The following is a 16,082-nucleotide window of genomic DNA, read 5'->3' as shown; positions in this document are numbered from 1 at the left end:
AGAAGAGGTACTCCAGAAGCTCCGCTCATTCAAAAGCACGTTGAAAAAGAAAAAAAATACAAATTGGAAAATCCCAAAAAAGCAAAGAACAGATCGACAACAACAACGTCATATAGGCTACTGCATATATATATTGGAAACTATAAATTCTATCAACCCCACATTGGCCCCACATTGGCCTTGGGGATTACTCAGTCTGCTTCACACACCCCCGAAAAAATCACACATTTAAATTGGAAAATTATAACAACAAACCTCCAATTTAAATGTGATTTTGTCAAAATCATAACATAAAAAAAAAAAAATGTAAAAGCTAACAAAACAACAACAAGAGAAGAACAACTCCAGAAGCTCCGCTCATTCAAAAGCAAATTGAAAAAGAAAAAAAATTAAATTGGAAAATCCAAAAGAAGCAAAGAACAAGATCGACAACAACAACGTCATCAACAGCAAAATATAAAATAAAACATTTGTTTCTGAATTTAACTCTTTTGTGTTTTTTATGATGAAATATTGACAGTTGGAAATACTAATGTTGACAAAGTTTAAAAAATGCTTAATTCCGAATGATTCTAATACAATTGTTTCTTGAAGGTCTTGCTCCATTTCCAGTTTAATACTTGAACATCTAATCATCCATTGAGTTAAAAACAACCACAAACATATAGTTCAAAATACTAGTGTAGGTCTCTGAAAAGTTGTGATGATGAATACAACGCCATACACTTTCTTTCATAGACGGTGAACCATTGCAGAACAATGGTATTTGCCTAGCAGACAGACAATAAAACTTTTCAAAGTGTATCACTGAATAATATCAACAATCCAAGCCTGCATCATTAGGCACCACTCAAGCTCAGACTGTCTCCAGGGTAGCTCTGTTCTCTTAATGTGAATTAATACATCCATTAACCCCCTCAAATTATAAATGCACCTCCAAAAAGTGTTGCAAACGTTTAAATACTCCGTTTTCTCTGATTAGTGTTGTTGTCCCACAATGCATTGGATAAAATGGCTTTACTTTTTGTTTTTGGCCTATTTGTGAAGTTGAATTTTTATGTTCTTGTGTTCATTACCTGGCCAATCTGGCAAAACAAGATGATGAAATGTGCCTGAACCATGAACCTGTAGGTTGATAATGGAGCAGACACATGTGCAACACTGCCATCTAGCGTCGCTCTAGTGTCATTGTTCATACATTTACACGACCAGGTTTGTGTATTTAGGAACATAATTTTATTATTTTAGGATCATTTTGCTTTTTTGCATTTCACACATTTTCATATAATAAAAACATGATGTCTGTATTTATTCATCCAACTAGATTGTTATCAAGCAGCTTTATTGTAATCAACATAATTCTTGTGCACAATAACCAATGGTTATTTTACCACACAACATACTAGACCTACTATTCATTGACTTGATTTGAATGTATATATATATATGGATGTGGTGTAGAGAAATCCAAAATCCAATAAATATGTCTTCCTTATGTAAGATATGTGCATGTATATTTTATGTAAAATAATTTTTGCTCTCTGACATTGTATTGTTTAATTGTATATATCTGACTATCATTGTAATTAATGAATAAAACTAGTAGAAATGAATCAAGAATCGAATAATAACATGTGGAAATAAATATGTCTCATTGTCTTCCATAATTACAGATGTTCTCTACCTAATGTATTGTACTGACAACTGGCCGGGGACTACAGCTAGAAATTAGCCAAATAGGCTAAAGCTGCTCCTTCTCAAAGGGGACTGTCCACAATTCTATAAACAAATAAACTAAACTAAAACTAAAACTAAACTAAACTAAACTAAACTAAACTAAACTAAACTAAACTAAACTAAACTAAACTAAACTAAACTAAACTAAACTAAACTAAACTAAAACTAAACTAAACTAAACTAAACTAAACTAAACTAAACTAAACTAAACTAAAACTAAAACTAAAACTAAACTAAACTAAACTAAACTAAACTAAACTAAACTAAACTAAAACTAAACTAAACTAAACTAAACTAAACTAAACTAAACTAAACTGCATAATTGGGTTGGAGTCATGATTTGAATTATTTTCTTTCTGTCTTTTTCACTCTGTGTCGTCAGCGGTGAAGAGGTAAGCGTGGATCTCGTTTTCAGCCGGAGTCTTGTCCACATTTCTGACTCTGGCTTTCTGAGCAACTGGTGTGCACCTCGGCATCAGCTTCCTACCACTCTGAAGATAAAACAAAAAAAGTTTTACATTAGAGTTTAAGAATTGCTTGTCAGTTTGTATTATTTTTATATGTTACTGTGAAATCAGAGAGATATTATTTTAAAGTGTCCAAGACAAGACACTGCAGGCAACATGGGGAAATAAAAACTTGTACATACTATTGTATTTTTCTGATTGATGAAATTGAGAAAAGAAAGTGGTAATAATTTAATGATATTTATTTAACCAAACGACTTACTACTTTCTTGGAGTCAGCCAGAGATCTCTCCAGGTATCTCCTCATCCTTTCCTTCTGTTTCTCTCTCTGCTCTCTCAGCTTTTCCTCACGCTGCCTGTGATGTGATGTATGAAAAGAAGGGATTCTTAATTGACACGCAAATGTATTCATGTATTGAGTGAACGATTCTGGAGAACGCTTGTTGTCGAAATCGCTCTTTGTCAAAATCAGTGAACATTGCCTCATGATCTGCTACCTGTCTGTACTGATGTGTTCTGAAAACAATCCAGTATCCAGTATTAATACACAGCCTAGGCTCTGTAAATGTGCATGATGCTACATATGTTAGGCCCCTTTGTTTATATTCCAGTTTACAAAGCCTAAGCTATGTCTTAACACTGGATTTTGTCTTCATCACACTCAAAGTACAGACAGGTAGCGGATCGTGAGGAAATATTCACTGATTTTGACAGAAAGTGATTTTGACAACAAACATTCTCCAGAACCGCTGACTCCGCCTTTAATGTGATTAATTGAGAAAAGACTTGAATAGATACATTACATTTCATTTAGCCGACGCTTTTATCCAAAGCGACTTCCATTAAGTGCATTCAACCATGAAGGTACAAACTCAGAAAAACAAGAATCTTGTAAGTACCATAGCTTCAAATAAACCAAACTACAAAGTGCTACATGGAGATGTAACAAATGCAAAACATTTGTTATTTTTATTTAATTTTTTTAGTCGAAGTGCAGTCTGAAGAGATGTGACAGACACAGACCTGCTGCGTCTCTCACTGTCCTTGATCTTCTTCATGGTCTCCAGCTTGTCCTGTGGGATGCTCTCCAGGCTCTGCAGCAGTAGAGACATGCGGCTCTCGATGTTTGACAGTTTCTCCAGCGTGGAGAGGTTTGAGATCCGCTCGTCCACACAGCAGTGGTGAACCTCTGACACCTTCTCACCCAGAGCGTCCAGCATCACATCCTGAAAGAGGGGATGACACCAGATATTTTACTTCTTAAAAAACTGCTAATGCCACTTTATATAACTTCATTTTGAGATTATGTTCTATTATATATTGAAGTTTACAAATGAGTGTTTTGGACTGGCACAGTGGTGCTTTCTACAAATGCAGAAAAAAGTCAATCTTTCTGGGGGTTTTCACGCACATTCTTGTTGTCAATTTTTTCTGGCATTATTTTTTTTTAAATCTACAATGGCCCTGATATGCATCGTACTTTCCACCGTAGAGAAAGTGGAGATTTAATTGTTGCACGTTTTTTGTTGTTGTGTAGGATCACAGCCCTAGCAACTGCAGAGGTTCGAATCAAATTCCGTAATTTGTGAATAATTTCATAAAATAATAAAATATTTATTATATGAGTAATATAAAATAATCTTTTTTTTTTCACAAAGTGCACACTGCTACAGTATAAGGTGTTACTAAACACTGCTGCCTCCTCACCTGGTCCTCTGTATTGAGCGATACGTGGAGCTGGACTTTCTGTTTGAGTTTGTTGCTTCGTTTCTTCTCCACGTCGATTCTCTGGTTCACGTCGTTTATCTGCAGAGTCAGCAGCTCTTCACCCTTCACACTTTGGAGATAAATAATTCAGCATAGGATGGATAGAATGTGTTAAATAGTGTACAGGAAAATACAGGGTCAATGAAATGTAATGCTAACAGTGTCTGTCCCTATGAAATACCAGTCTCATTTGTCCTCTGATGATCATAAATGACATGTAACAGTGTACGAGACCATTAGTGCAAATAATGCTGTTTATATATAGTTTTTCTTGATGCCTTTGTCATGGGTACGCTCACACAGGAACAACAGCTGGTGCAGTAAAACACTACCACTTTTTTCCAAAGGGGCCGCTAGAATTAACACAAATGTAAAGTTCCTCGGAGCTACTTTAAAATTAGACAAAAGGTGAATCTGCTTCCTCACAAATCATTCACTAATAATAAAGCATTGACACCTACATCTTGTCCCTGGTGATCTGCATGGATTGTTTCAGTTCTTCCAGCGTCGCTTCCACTCTGGTAGAGTTCTGAATCAGGGACAGATTCTGCTCTGTCAGCTCCGTCACCAAATCCATCAGCTGCTGAGGGTCAGTGAAGTAGATCTGAGGATCCTCCTAACACGATCGCAAAATATAAAATATAAAATAAAGATAAGTAAAGCACTCGAAATGTATAATTGTATTTGACACAGGTGAAAACAGGCACACACCGATTATCGGGGGAAAAAAACGATTTAACTTAGCAAGCTAGATTTTTTTTTTATGTGAATGTTTATGAATAACACCAAACTCGTAGTCCGAGTCGCTATCTAGTTCAAATATAAAGTATAAAATAATAATAAGATCAGCACTCCAAAGTTTACTATTTTATATCTCCGCCACACAACACAAACATTCATTGGAAGATGAGCGTTATTTGGTATTTTTGATGCTCGTCCTGTAGAGACAGACAATATGGGCACAACAGGCACAAAGATTTACCTCACAAGCTAGATTATTTTATGTGAATTTTTATGAATAACACTAACCTCATAATCCGAGTCGTTATCCGGTTCATAATTTGTGATCCTGAAAATGGCCAAAGAAAGAGTTAAGAGTCAGGAGTTAGTTTGTTCTGGAGGAGCATGTAAACATAACTTCAAATTTACTGCAAGATGTTCCTAATAGCGCAAACATAGAGTGAGCCACAACTGACAGAAAATACAATTGTAAAAGTACTACATGTATAAATAACCTTATCAAAAACTCTGTGTATGCACAAGATAAAATATACACATATATGTCTTGCCTTCTGCTGAACACATTAATGGAAGTTATAGATTGCCATGTTTACCACTGCATCAATGTGCATCAGTGTAAAAGATGATCTGATAACTGCATTGAGGTGGTGTGGGGGTGTCTTCTTACTGTGTGTTGCTGTTCGTTGCAGACAGATCGGTCTCTGTGATGGGGGGCAGCTGACCACATGGACTGGGAACATTTCTCTCCAAACCTGTAATCATACAAATCAAACTTGATAGAAAAATTGTCCAGGTCCTATCCATACAGTATAAGCCTTGTTGCAAAAACCACCTAATTCAAAAGACCACAGGCAGTTACAGAGATGCTATTTAACTCCAATGAGACCAGTGTTTTCAACAGGCGTAATTTCTCTCTCTCTTCAAAGTTTGCGATCAATAATATTGAATTAATTTATTTAAATACTTTATTGTATGAGCAAAAATAGGTTATCAGCATCCGACATATATTTTTTTTAATGTGCAAACAATTCAAAGAAAACAGAAAGACAATAATGAGTAAAGTAAATAAAAAATAAAAATAAAATAAAAGGTTATACTACTGTACATACATACATAAAAGAAAAGGGTGAAAAAAATAAAAATAATAATAATTGAATTTTATATTGAGTGATATAAAGTGACTTGCCGTTCGTATCAGTTGACTCGTCAGGCTCGATCTGACCTTCTCCATCATTCAGGACTTTATCTTTCTCTGTCTTGTTCTTCTGCTCCTGCTGCCATTCCACAGGAGAAAGCTGGAACAGAAGCTCCTTGTATCTCTTATAGTCAATCAAGATCTCTTCACAATTAGATAGTTCACTGTGAAGAAAGATTTGATATGTATTCACAGTTTTAGTAAACACTTTTATGCACTAGATCATGGGAAATATGCGCTCATATACAGCCCCAGAAAAAATTAAGAGACCAGTCTGGATTTTTCTTAAATCTTTATCTCTACATTACTTTATGGAAATGCTCTAAATGACAATATTTTTATTGTGAATTTGGGAGAAATGTGGTCGGTAGTTTATATTATAGAATCAAAATGTTCATTCTACTCAAACATTTGCCTATAAATAGTAAAACAAAAGACACTGAACATTTGGAGTGGTCTCTTAATTTTTCCTGGAGCTGTATTATCAGATGCTACCTTCTTATGCTCCCAATCTCGGCCGATAGTTTCTTGATCTCCGTGTTCTTCTCCTGTTTGGACTTTGCCTCTTGTTCGAAACTAACAAACAGACGAGACAAATGTTTTAAAAAAAACACCCAATCCACATGACATGTCATAACTCAAAAGTAGTCAGTGATTCTGGAGAATTTTTGTTATCAAAATCAGTGAATATCACCTCACGATCCGCTACCTGTCTGTACTGTGTGTGCGCTGAAAAAAAATCCAGTGTTAATACAAAGACTATAGGCTCAGTAAAACAGGTATGTAGCTACTGTGGGGCCCCCTTTGTTGACATACCAGTTTACAGAGCCAAGGCTTTTGTATGAACACTACTAATTAACTTAACTATTAAAACATAATTTTTTCAGCGCACACATAGTACGGACAGGTAGCGGATCATGACGAGATATTCACTTATTTGGACAAAAACTGATTTTGACAACAAGGGTTCTCCACTCCAGAATCACTGACTCCATCTTTAGCACTTCTTACAACGTCCTGGCCTCCACAGATTTCTTCTCGTTGTCTCGGAGGAACTCTTCAAAGTGTTGGTTGTCTCTGTGGATGAGCCTCTGCAGCTGCTGCAGCTGACGCTCCTCTCGGGCGATCGCCTTGTCCATCCGAGAGATCTCTGACCTCTTCGTCATCAGAGATAACTGAGGGAGAGAGAGAGAGAGAGAGGGATAGAGAGAGAGAGAGGGATAGAGAGGGGGGAGAGAAAGAGGGATAGAGAGAGAGAGGGATAGAGAGAGAGAGGGGGGGAGAGAGAGAGAGGGGGGGAGAGAGAGAGAGAGAGAGAGAGGGGGGAGAGAGAGAGAGAGAGAGGGGGAGAGAGAGAGAGGGAGAGAGAGAGAGGGATAGAGAGAGAGAGAGGGGGGGAGAGAGAGAGAGAGAGAGAGAGAGGGGGGGAGAGAGAGGGATAGAGAGAGAGCGAGAGAGAGAGAGAGGGAGAGAGAGGGATAGAGAGAGGGATAGAGAGAGGGAGAGAGAGAGAGGGAGAGAGAGAGGGATAGAGAGAGAGAGAGGGATAGAGAGAGAGAGAGAGAGGGATAGAGAGAGAGGGGGGGAGAGAGAGAGAGAGAGGGGGGGAGAGAGAGGGATAGAGAGAGAGCGAGAGAGAGAGAGAGGGAGAGAGAGGGATAGAGAGAGGGAGAGAGAGAGAGGGAGAGAGAGAGGGATAGAGAGAGAGAGAGGGATAGAGAGAGAGAGAGAGAGGGATAGAGAGAGGGAGAGAGAGAGAGAGAGAGAGAGAGGGCAAATGATTGATAAAAAAAAAACTCAGGAAAGTGCCTTTAATAGTCCCTTATTTTTGTTTTCAAATCCCTGTTTAATTTGTTTAGGATTGTAGGCTGTAACTATAACTAATACAATGTTATTCTTACTCCTTGTAGCCTTCTACTTCATTTTTCTTCATCATCATAATTAAGTTTGACCAGTATGCCATGATGTCACAGTTTTAGAACTAGCCACTGATTTAGCTAAATATTGGTCTCGTGAGTTGTGATGGACATGATCTAAAATCGATGCATCGTCTCTTTTTTTTTACTCCCTGCTTAGTTTCTTATTCTTCTTCCATGTCAAAAACCTTGCACCCACTTTACCCACAATGCATCTTAACCGCAGACGGGTCAGTCATACCCTACGTTCCGAATCGCATACTTTCTACTATTTAGTATGAAAGAAAAAAGATTTAGGATGTCCCGATTCTTGTGGCCAGATTTAGGATGGTTAGAAAGACCTGGATGTCTACTACACCTGGCCAAGATTGTTAGTGTTGAAAACAGCATCCTATTCGGGCGATTCTGACCCATAATCCAGTGCGCACGTGAAGTGACGTCACATCGACGGAGCCTCCATATGAAAACAAACGGAAATGCGACGGATATAAAGGCAAGAGGCAAGATCAAGGCGCAATGTTATGATGAAATAGATAAGTAAAAGTATGACAAAAGTATGACCCAATAGTATGCCTACTGCATTCTTACAGATTATTTTTATTGTCAGATGTAGTATGTAGAATAGAAAAAAGAAAGAGTATGAGATTCGGTAGCTCACGTCTTTCTCATCATTTACCTCCAACACCGCCTTCTGCCGCTCCATGGAGATCAGGTCGTGTTTGCTGTCTTTGGAAATGTTTTCTGGCAAAGGAGGACAGACAATAGCAAAGTACAACAACTCTGTACTCTATAAACACATAGGGTTTTTAGAACAAGGCTATGAAGTTGTCCTTGTCAAAGTGAACCCGGGTTCGACTCTGGCCCGGGCTGTTTACTGCATGTCATCCCCCTCTCTCTCCCCCATCTTAACTCTGTCTCAAACTATTTAAATAAAGGTTAAAACACAAAAAAAATGTATTTGAAAAAAAAATAACTCTTCCATGTTTTCACTCCCCTCACCTCGTCTCATCATGGCCATCTTCAGCTCATGTCTGGTGGATATTTGTTTGGGTAGAACCGTCCGTCTCTTTATTCTTTTGAGTGTTTTCATCTCCTCTTCCTCTTCCTCTTCCTCTCCTACGAGCTCTTTCTTCAGTCTGGCCGTCATCCGTGCAGCGTGGCTCGTCTTCTCATCGATCGGTAAAGCCAGGAACTTACGCATCTCCTGTGTATGCAAGGAATTAAAGGTGCAGTCAGGGATAGTGGAGAATGCTTGTTGTCAACTTTTTTTTTGTTGTTAAAATCAGTGAATATCTCATCACGATCCGCTACCTGTCTGTACTGTGTGTGCGCTGAAAATAATCCAGTGTTAATACACAGCCTAGGCTCTGTAAACTGGCATGTAACTATGGAGTGCCCCCTTTGTAACATACCCATTGTTAACATACTCTGTCCAGCATGATTGACTGCATGATTGACTATCTCCACACCTGGTCAGTCAAGAGGTAGTTAGCTCACGTGACACAGCCTCCATGACCACTAGTCCCCATGCATCTAGCGCCCCCTCCAGGCCTGGAACATCCATTACTATAAAAACTCACCCAATCCCTGTATGTCAGTCTGTCAGATCATCATTAATCCCTCCTCATAGATTTTACAGGTCACGCCACAGACCACTTGGGATTACAAGTAATTTGAAAAATGTACCTATTATGTGTAATAGGTCAATTGTGTTGGACCACCCCGCTGTTGATAACCTGGACATGAGCATATCAAAGCTAAACTCACCAAACATCCTCAAAACAAGAAAGGGTTTGGGTTTTCTTCACTTAAACATAAGAAGTTTGCTTCAGCACAATAAATTAGACCATGTTAACATCTTAGTATCTCAGGCTGACCCAGATGTCTTGGTTCTGACTGAATCATGGTTGAAGAGCAGTACACATGACTCTATGGTGGCAATAAATGATTATAGTTTATTCAGAATAGACAGGACCACACGGGGTGGGGGAGTGGCTGTCTATGTAAAATCACATTATTCTGTATCATTACTACATGCTGTCTCTGTTCGAAGCTGCTTTGAATTTATTGCTTTGGAATTGTCTTTATCGTTAAATGATTGTGTTATTGTAATTGGTGTATACAGGCCCCCTTCAGCAGTAAATAGCTCCTTGAGTGAGCTAGCACATTTAATCTCTCCATATGTAAATAGAGAGGTCATTATGATGGGTGATTTTAACATTGACTGGCTTTCTGGTGCCTCTGAACCTTTTAAAGAAATATGTAGCAACCTAAATCTTACACAAATAATAACTGAGCCCACAAGACCAAATCTAAAAAACCCAGCAAAATCAACTTTGATCGATTTAATATTATCAAATCAAAGCAATAAAATAGTTTCTGCTGGTGTCTTTGAGCTTGGAATCAGTGATCACTGCCCGGTGGCCTGTATCAGAAGTATTCATCTTAAAAAATCTCAACCCAAAATCATCATTAAGCGTAATTTTAAAGGTTTTAACGAGCAAGCATTTTTAAATGAACTCTATCAAAGTGACATTCATCTCACAAGTGAAATATCTGATGTGGAATTGGCCTTAGAATTTTTCACCAATACTTTCTCCTCCATTTTGAACAAGCATGCACCCCTTAAAAAGCACAGAGTAAAAAATAGATCAAACCCCTGGTTCACAAATGAATTGTCCGATATATTTGCAGAGAGAAATAAAGCATGGTCCCTAGCTAGACGCTCTGGTGAAAACTCCAAGTGGACTGCTTTCAGACAAATCAGAAATAGGTGCATATCCATGGTTAGGAAAGCTAAATCAGACTACTACCTCGAACTAATTTCAAACTGCTACTCCAACCCTGCACTATTTTGGAAGGCTGTGAATTATAACAAAAACAATTCTAGCACTGTTCCCAGTCAGTTAAAAATAAATGATCAGATTTTAAATGATCAGAAAGAAATTGGTTTAGCTTTCAATAAACACTTCATAGCTGCTGGTAAACTCTTTCACAATGGAGTATCTACGCCTTCTACGCCTACCACCACGAGAAATAAAAATAGCATACCACCTGTCTCTAAAACTCCTCTTTTCAGCCTTGTTCAAGTCCCAACAAGTATTGTTGTAGATGCGCTTCTTGCCATCAACCCCAGGAAGTACATGGGAGAGGACAATTTGGACCCATTTTCAATTAATCTCTCTGCACTTATCATATCAAAACAAATAACCCATATTTTTAATCTTTCCATCTCCTCTGGTATTGTTCCTAAAGTCTGGAAAAAAGCTCACGTCATTCCATTACATAAAGGGGGTGACAAAAGTGATCTTAACAATTACAGGCCAATTTCCAAACTCCCATGCCTGGCAAAAATTCTAGAATCAGTCATTAATACTCAGTTGAAATCCTTTTTATCCAGTGCTTCCATTTTGAGTCCATTTCAATCTGGTTTTAGGGCAGGCCACAGTACTGTATCTGCTGTCACTTTGGTCTTAGACAACATTGTTACAGCTATCGATAAAAAAATGCACTGTGCAGCACTTTTTGTTGATCTGTCAAAAGCTTTTGATACTTTAGATCACCATTTGCTTTTAGAGAGGCTGCATGAAATTGGTTTTGATTATTCTACATGTAGCTGGTTTAGGGACTATCTCTCTGATAGACAGCAGTCAGTTAAGCTGGGAAGCTACCAAACTGAGTTTTTAACAGTTACAAATGGTGTTCCGCAGGGCTCAATTTTAGGTCCAGTCCTATTCACAATTTACATCAATAACATTGTTTCATCACTACAAAACTGCCATGCCCATTTGTATGCGGACGACACTGTACTGTATTGCATTTCTGATTCAGTGCAACAATCTGTTCAGAACCTACAGAGCTCTTTTAACACCCTGCAGAACTGTCTAGTGGATCTCAGGCTTGTCCTTAATATAGAAAAAACAAAATATATGTGCTTTTCCAGAGCAAGAATTACACATTTTAATGATCTTATTATTCACACAAATAATGGATCTCATATTGAAAGAGTCACTGAATATAAATATCTTGGCATCTGGATAGATGAAAAACTCTCTTTTACATTTCACATAAAAAATCTTGTCTGTCGTCTCCGACAAAAGATTGGCTATTTTTATAGGAATAAAGCCACCTTCCCGTTGTTCAGTAGGAAAAGGATTATTGAGGCAGTTTTTATGTCTGTCCTTGATTACGGTGATGTGGTTTATCGGCATGCATCTCGTTCATGCCTTAAACTCCTAGACTCTGTATTTCACTCTGCTTTGAGATTCATTACAGGAGATGCTTATGATACACACCATTGTGTTTTATATGAAAAGGTTGGGTGGTCCTCCCTTAAGGAGAGACGTGATGCACATTGGCATATTTTTATATATAAAGCTCTGACTGGAAAGCTACCACTATATTTGACAGAAATGCTGCTTATTTCAGATGGGCTTTATCAAACCCGCTCAACTGACATGCTCATGTTATATGTCCCCTATGCCCGGTCTGAGCTTGGTAAAACCGCTTTTAGCCATAGTGCCCCTGACTCCTGGAACAGCCTACAACATACAATTAAAATAAATACACTCATAACTGTTAACCAATTTAAAATTATTATTTTGAATCAGCCCCTCTACACTTGTAACTGTTTTAATTAGGCTATTATGTCTCTCATTCAATTGATCTGAATGTTTTAAATTGTTGTTGTCTGTGTGTGTGTGTGTGTGTGTGTGTGTGTGTGTGTGTGTGTAAACTTGTTATGTATTCTCATTGTATATTGTGTATCTGTACAAACTCGACGTCATTGTAAAAGAGGGTCACCCCTCAATTGATCTTTCGAGGTTAAATAAAGGAAAATGAAATGAAAAACATACCAGTTTACAGAGCCTAAACTTTGTATTATTACAATTTTAATTTATTTTTGTTTACAGCGAACACACATAAAGTACTGACAGGTAACAGATTATGAGGAGATATTCACTGATTTTGACAACAAGTGATTTTGTCAACAAGCGTTTTCCAGAATTGCTGACTACACTTTAAACATGTTGATAGATTTTTCTACAAATAATTTATTTACACAGTTTTACTCAAACCATCACCAACCTCTTTCCGCTCTTCTTTTTCACTAACACTTAGTTGGAAAATGTTACTGTCTGGCACCTTGAACGGGCTCTGTCGGGGCTCCTTCTTCTTCCTTCTCATGTCTACACACACACACACACACACACACACACACACACACACACACACACACACACACACACACACACACACACACACACACCAAACGCACACACACACACACACACACACACACACACACACACACACACACACACACACACACACACACACACACACACACACATACAAAAATGTTTTCTTAGTTGTTTCTACTTTTGATTAACAAGTCTGTCCCTTTGTCCACTGTACCTGGTTTCTGTGATTTGGCAGCGCTGTCTGTCTCCAAAGCAACAACACTGCTCAAAGACATCTCTGGTCCATCTGATAAAAACATTTAGTTCATAATGGTACAAATGTTTCATCAATAATTGACTGTATTAAAATAGGGCCTATGCATTATAATACTTATTTACTGGGCTGTGGTGACGACATCTCTCCATCTGGGGGCGCACTTGCTCAGAGTAAAATGTTGCTGAAAGTTAGAAAGAAAACAAATATTAAGAAGAATGTTTGTGGTTGACAGATAGCATGCCATGAACACAAATAATGTTTTATTTTATCTAATACATTTTTTGAATTAATTGAAGAAGGTAAAAGGTAAAACTGGGTCGAAATGGAAAGTTTATGTGGTCCTGTCTGTCCCCCACCAAACAACCACTCCTAGGATTCTGTGGTAAAAATAAAATAAAAAATAAAACGCAAACTTGGAGAATGGTCTTCACAAGCTTTTCTTGGACATTATTTGGAGGTGGCTGCTTGAAGAAAGTGCTCTAATTGTTTTCATATTGCAGCCTTAGCCATTACGTGCCGCATGGATGTTTTAACCAGATAGACCTACCAGCTTCTGTTGAGTAAATAGGCCCTACACACAGTTTAATACACTTTTATTTATCCCTACTTTGACGTTAGTAACAAACTCACCGTCTGATGATGAAGACGCCTTTCACATAAAAAAAAAACTAGGCCCACATCCAGCCTACATCTCCGGGGCTGTTACGTTTGCGTCCTGTTGTCTTAGCAACTGTTGCCTTCACGGTCCCCTGGTAAATTTCCTTTTCACATCCAGATTTCACAGCTTGTGCTTTACATTAAAAACAAAATTAAATAACAGATGATTCTGCTTTCACTATTAGTAGGCACAAAACAAGGTGGTCGATTATCGATTATCGATTATTCATATATTTTATTTTTGAATTTTGAATTCACACATTAGGTTAATTGTAGGCTATATTGTTGAATTTTGAATTGTTTATTAATTATTAAATACACAATGCGTATCCATTGACAGACAGGATGCTGTAAATAAATAATAGAACAACTTGGATTTAGTTAATTAATTTACAGTATTAATTACAGGAAGGCTCCGTTATCAGTTGTGTCTCATTCGTTCTCCTCTAGATGGCAGAGACAGATCACACAACCTGTTTTCAGCAGCTCTCTTTAACTGTTTGAATTGTTTTTTTGAATTGGAGAACCCCTGATTTAAGGACTATAAAAGATTTGGCTAAACAGTCATATTTCTTTGGTGTATAGTGCGTGTATTATTGTTGCTCATTTCATCCCTAAGGCATGTTGAATTGGCAACCAATACTTATTTTAGTCCACTGTCTTCATCAGTGAATAAACTTACACTCTGATACTGTATGTCTCCTCCCATGCATCCACACATGACCCTGGACAGCTACACACACACACACACACACACACACACACACACACACACACACACACACACACACACACACACACACACACACACACACACACACACACACACACACACACACACACACACACACACACTCACACACACACACACACACACACACACACACACACACACACACACACATGCTCGTATGGAAATCCCAGTGTCAGGTTGTCAGGTTTAAGCAGAGCAAACACATGATGGGGAGCGTGTTGGCTCTGGCAAGATAGAAAAGGGCAAGTTGCGTGAGGACAGAGGACGATTTTTATTCAGAGTTGAAGGAGTTTAACAGTTTGGTGCTAGTTGCAGGGCGAGTACTTTTGCTTTTTTCAAACATTTTATTATATCACAGTGAGCAGACCCTCTTATCCAAACCTACTTACAACTGGAGGTAGGCGGTTAGCATTAAGGGTCTTGCCTAAGGACTCTTGATGGACTAGCCCAGCCCTGACCAGGAATCAAACACTGGTTTCCCGTCCCAAAGTGTCTGTCCCTGTGTTCCAATCCCCGTACTTCCCTACTATTTAGCATGCCAGAAAAAGATGTAGGATGTCCCAATACATGCACGTCAATTGTAGTATGCTGAAAATACATAAATGCCCCACTAACTCCAATAACATTTTGGAGTATTCGTCTTTATTCTTGACATTTCTTGACATAATGAAAACAAATCTTCCTTATCTGATTTTTTTCTCTCTCCCGTGGCCCTAAATCTCTTCTGTACTTTAGTATGTAGTGTAGTAAAAAGAAAAAGTATGTGATTTGGAACGCAGGGTGTGTTGTAAACTACAAAGCTATCCTTTTACATTTAGGGACAGTTTAACAGACATGGATTAAGCCTTGAATGAAGATTGTCCATTGAAAGTACAATTCAGTCCAGACTCCAGAACTATATAGGCTGAATCCATGTCTGTGAAACAGGCCCATAGACTGTTTGCAAAAGACTATTTTTCAGGTTTATCTAAAATAATTTCCTTCAGCACAGAAATCTGATCTGCAGTGGGGATCATTGTCTTGCTGTGTAAAATGAAAGCATTATTCAAAATCCCCATTACAAAGTAATTTACAAAGCATTAGAAATCAAAACAGAAACAGACATAAGTCATCCCATTTTACAAAACACAGTTAGAAACAGTTTGGTGTAGCATATATAAAAACAATTAATTGAGCGCAATGAAGAAAAGCCAATAATATAAGAGAACAGCATTTATACATTTCCTAACAGTCAGCTCTAGGGAGTTAGAAAAACACAAATAAAAAGAGGGGAAGGCTCTCCGTTTAAAAGTATTTTCAAAGAAGAAGTGACTGAGTAGAGATTACATTGATGGCTGCTGTTGTTTTAAGACGCTATAAAAGGCAGCTGGTTTTCTTGCATCGTTGCA

General features: G+C 38.0%; 1 protein-coding gene across 1 annotated transcript; it reads right to left on the bottom strand.

Moving 5' to 3' along the window:
• Nucleotides 1-2,102: 2,102 nt before the first annotated feature.
• LOC307256994 (cilia- and flagella-associated protein 100-like) lies at nucleotides 2,103-13,010 on the bottom strand (the record flags this gene model as incomplete). Its single annotated transcript, XM_080036109.1, has 13 exons — nucleotides 2,103-2,228; nucleotides 2,467-2,556; nucleotides 3,224-3,430; nucleotides 3,912-4,041; nucleotides 4,433-4,587; nucleotides 5,001-5,040; nucleotides 5,380-5,464; nucleotides 5,935-6,071; nucleotides 6,403-6,483; nucleotides 6,919-7,082; nucleotides 8,500-8,564; nucleotides 8,823-9,027; nucleotides 12,912-13,010. 13 exons carry the CDS (start codon nucleotides 13,008-13,010, stop codon nucleotides 2,103-2,105), a joined length of 1,584 nt encoding a protein of 527 aa, XP_079892235.1.
• Nucleotides 13,011-16,082: the final 3,072 nt, after the last annotated feature.

Source organism: Ammodytes marinus (genome assembly GCF_949987685.1).
Source record: "Ammodytes marinus genome assembly, chromosome: 10".
NCBI lineage: Eukaryota > Metazoa > Chordata > Actinopteri > Uranoscopiformes > Ammodytidae > Ammodytes > Ammodytes marinus.
The sequence above is the reverse complement of the archived record's forward strand: the minus strand, read 5'-3'. Positions and strand labels throughout refer to the sequence as shown.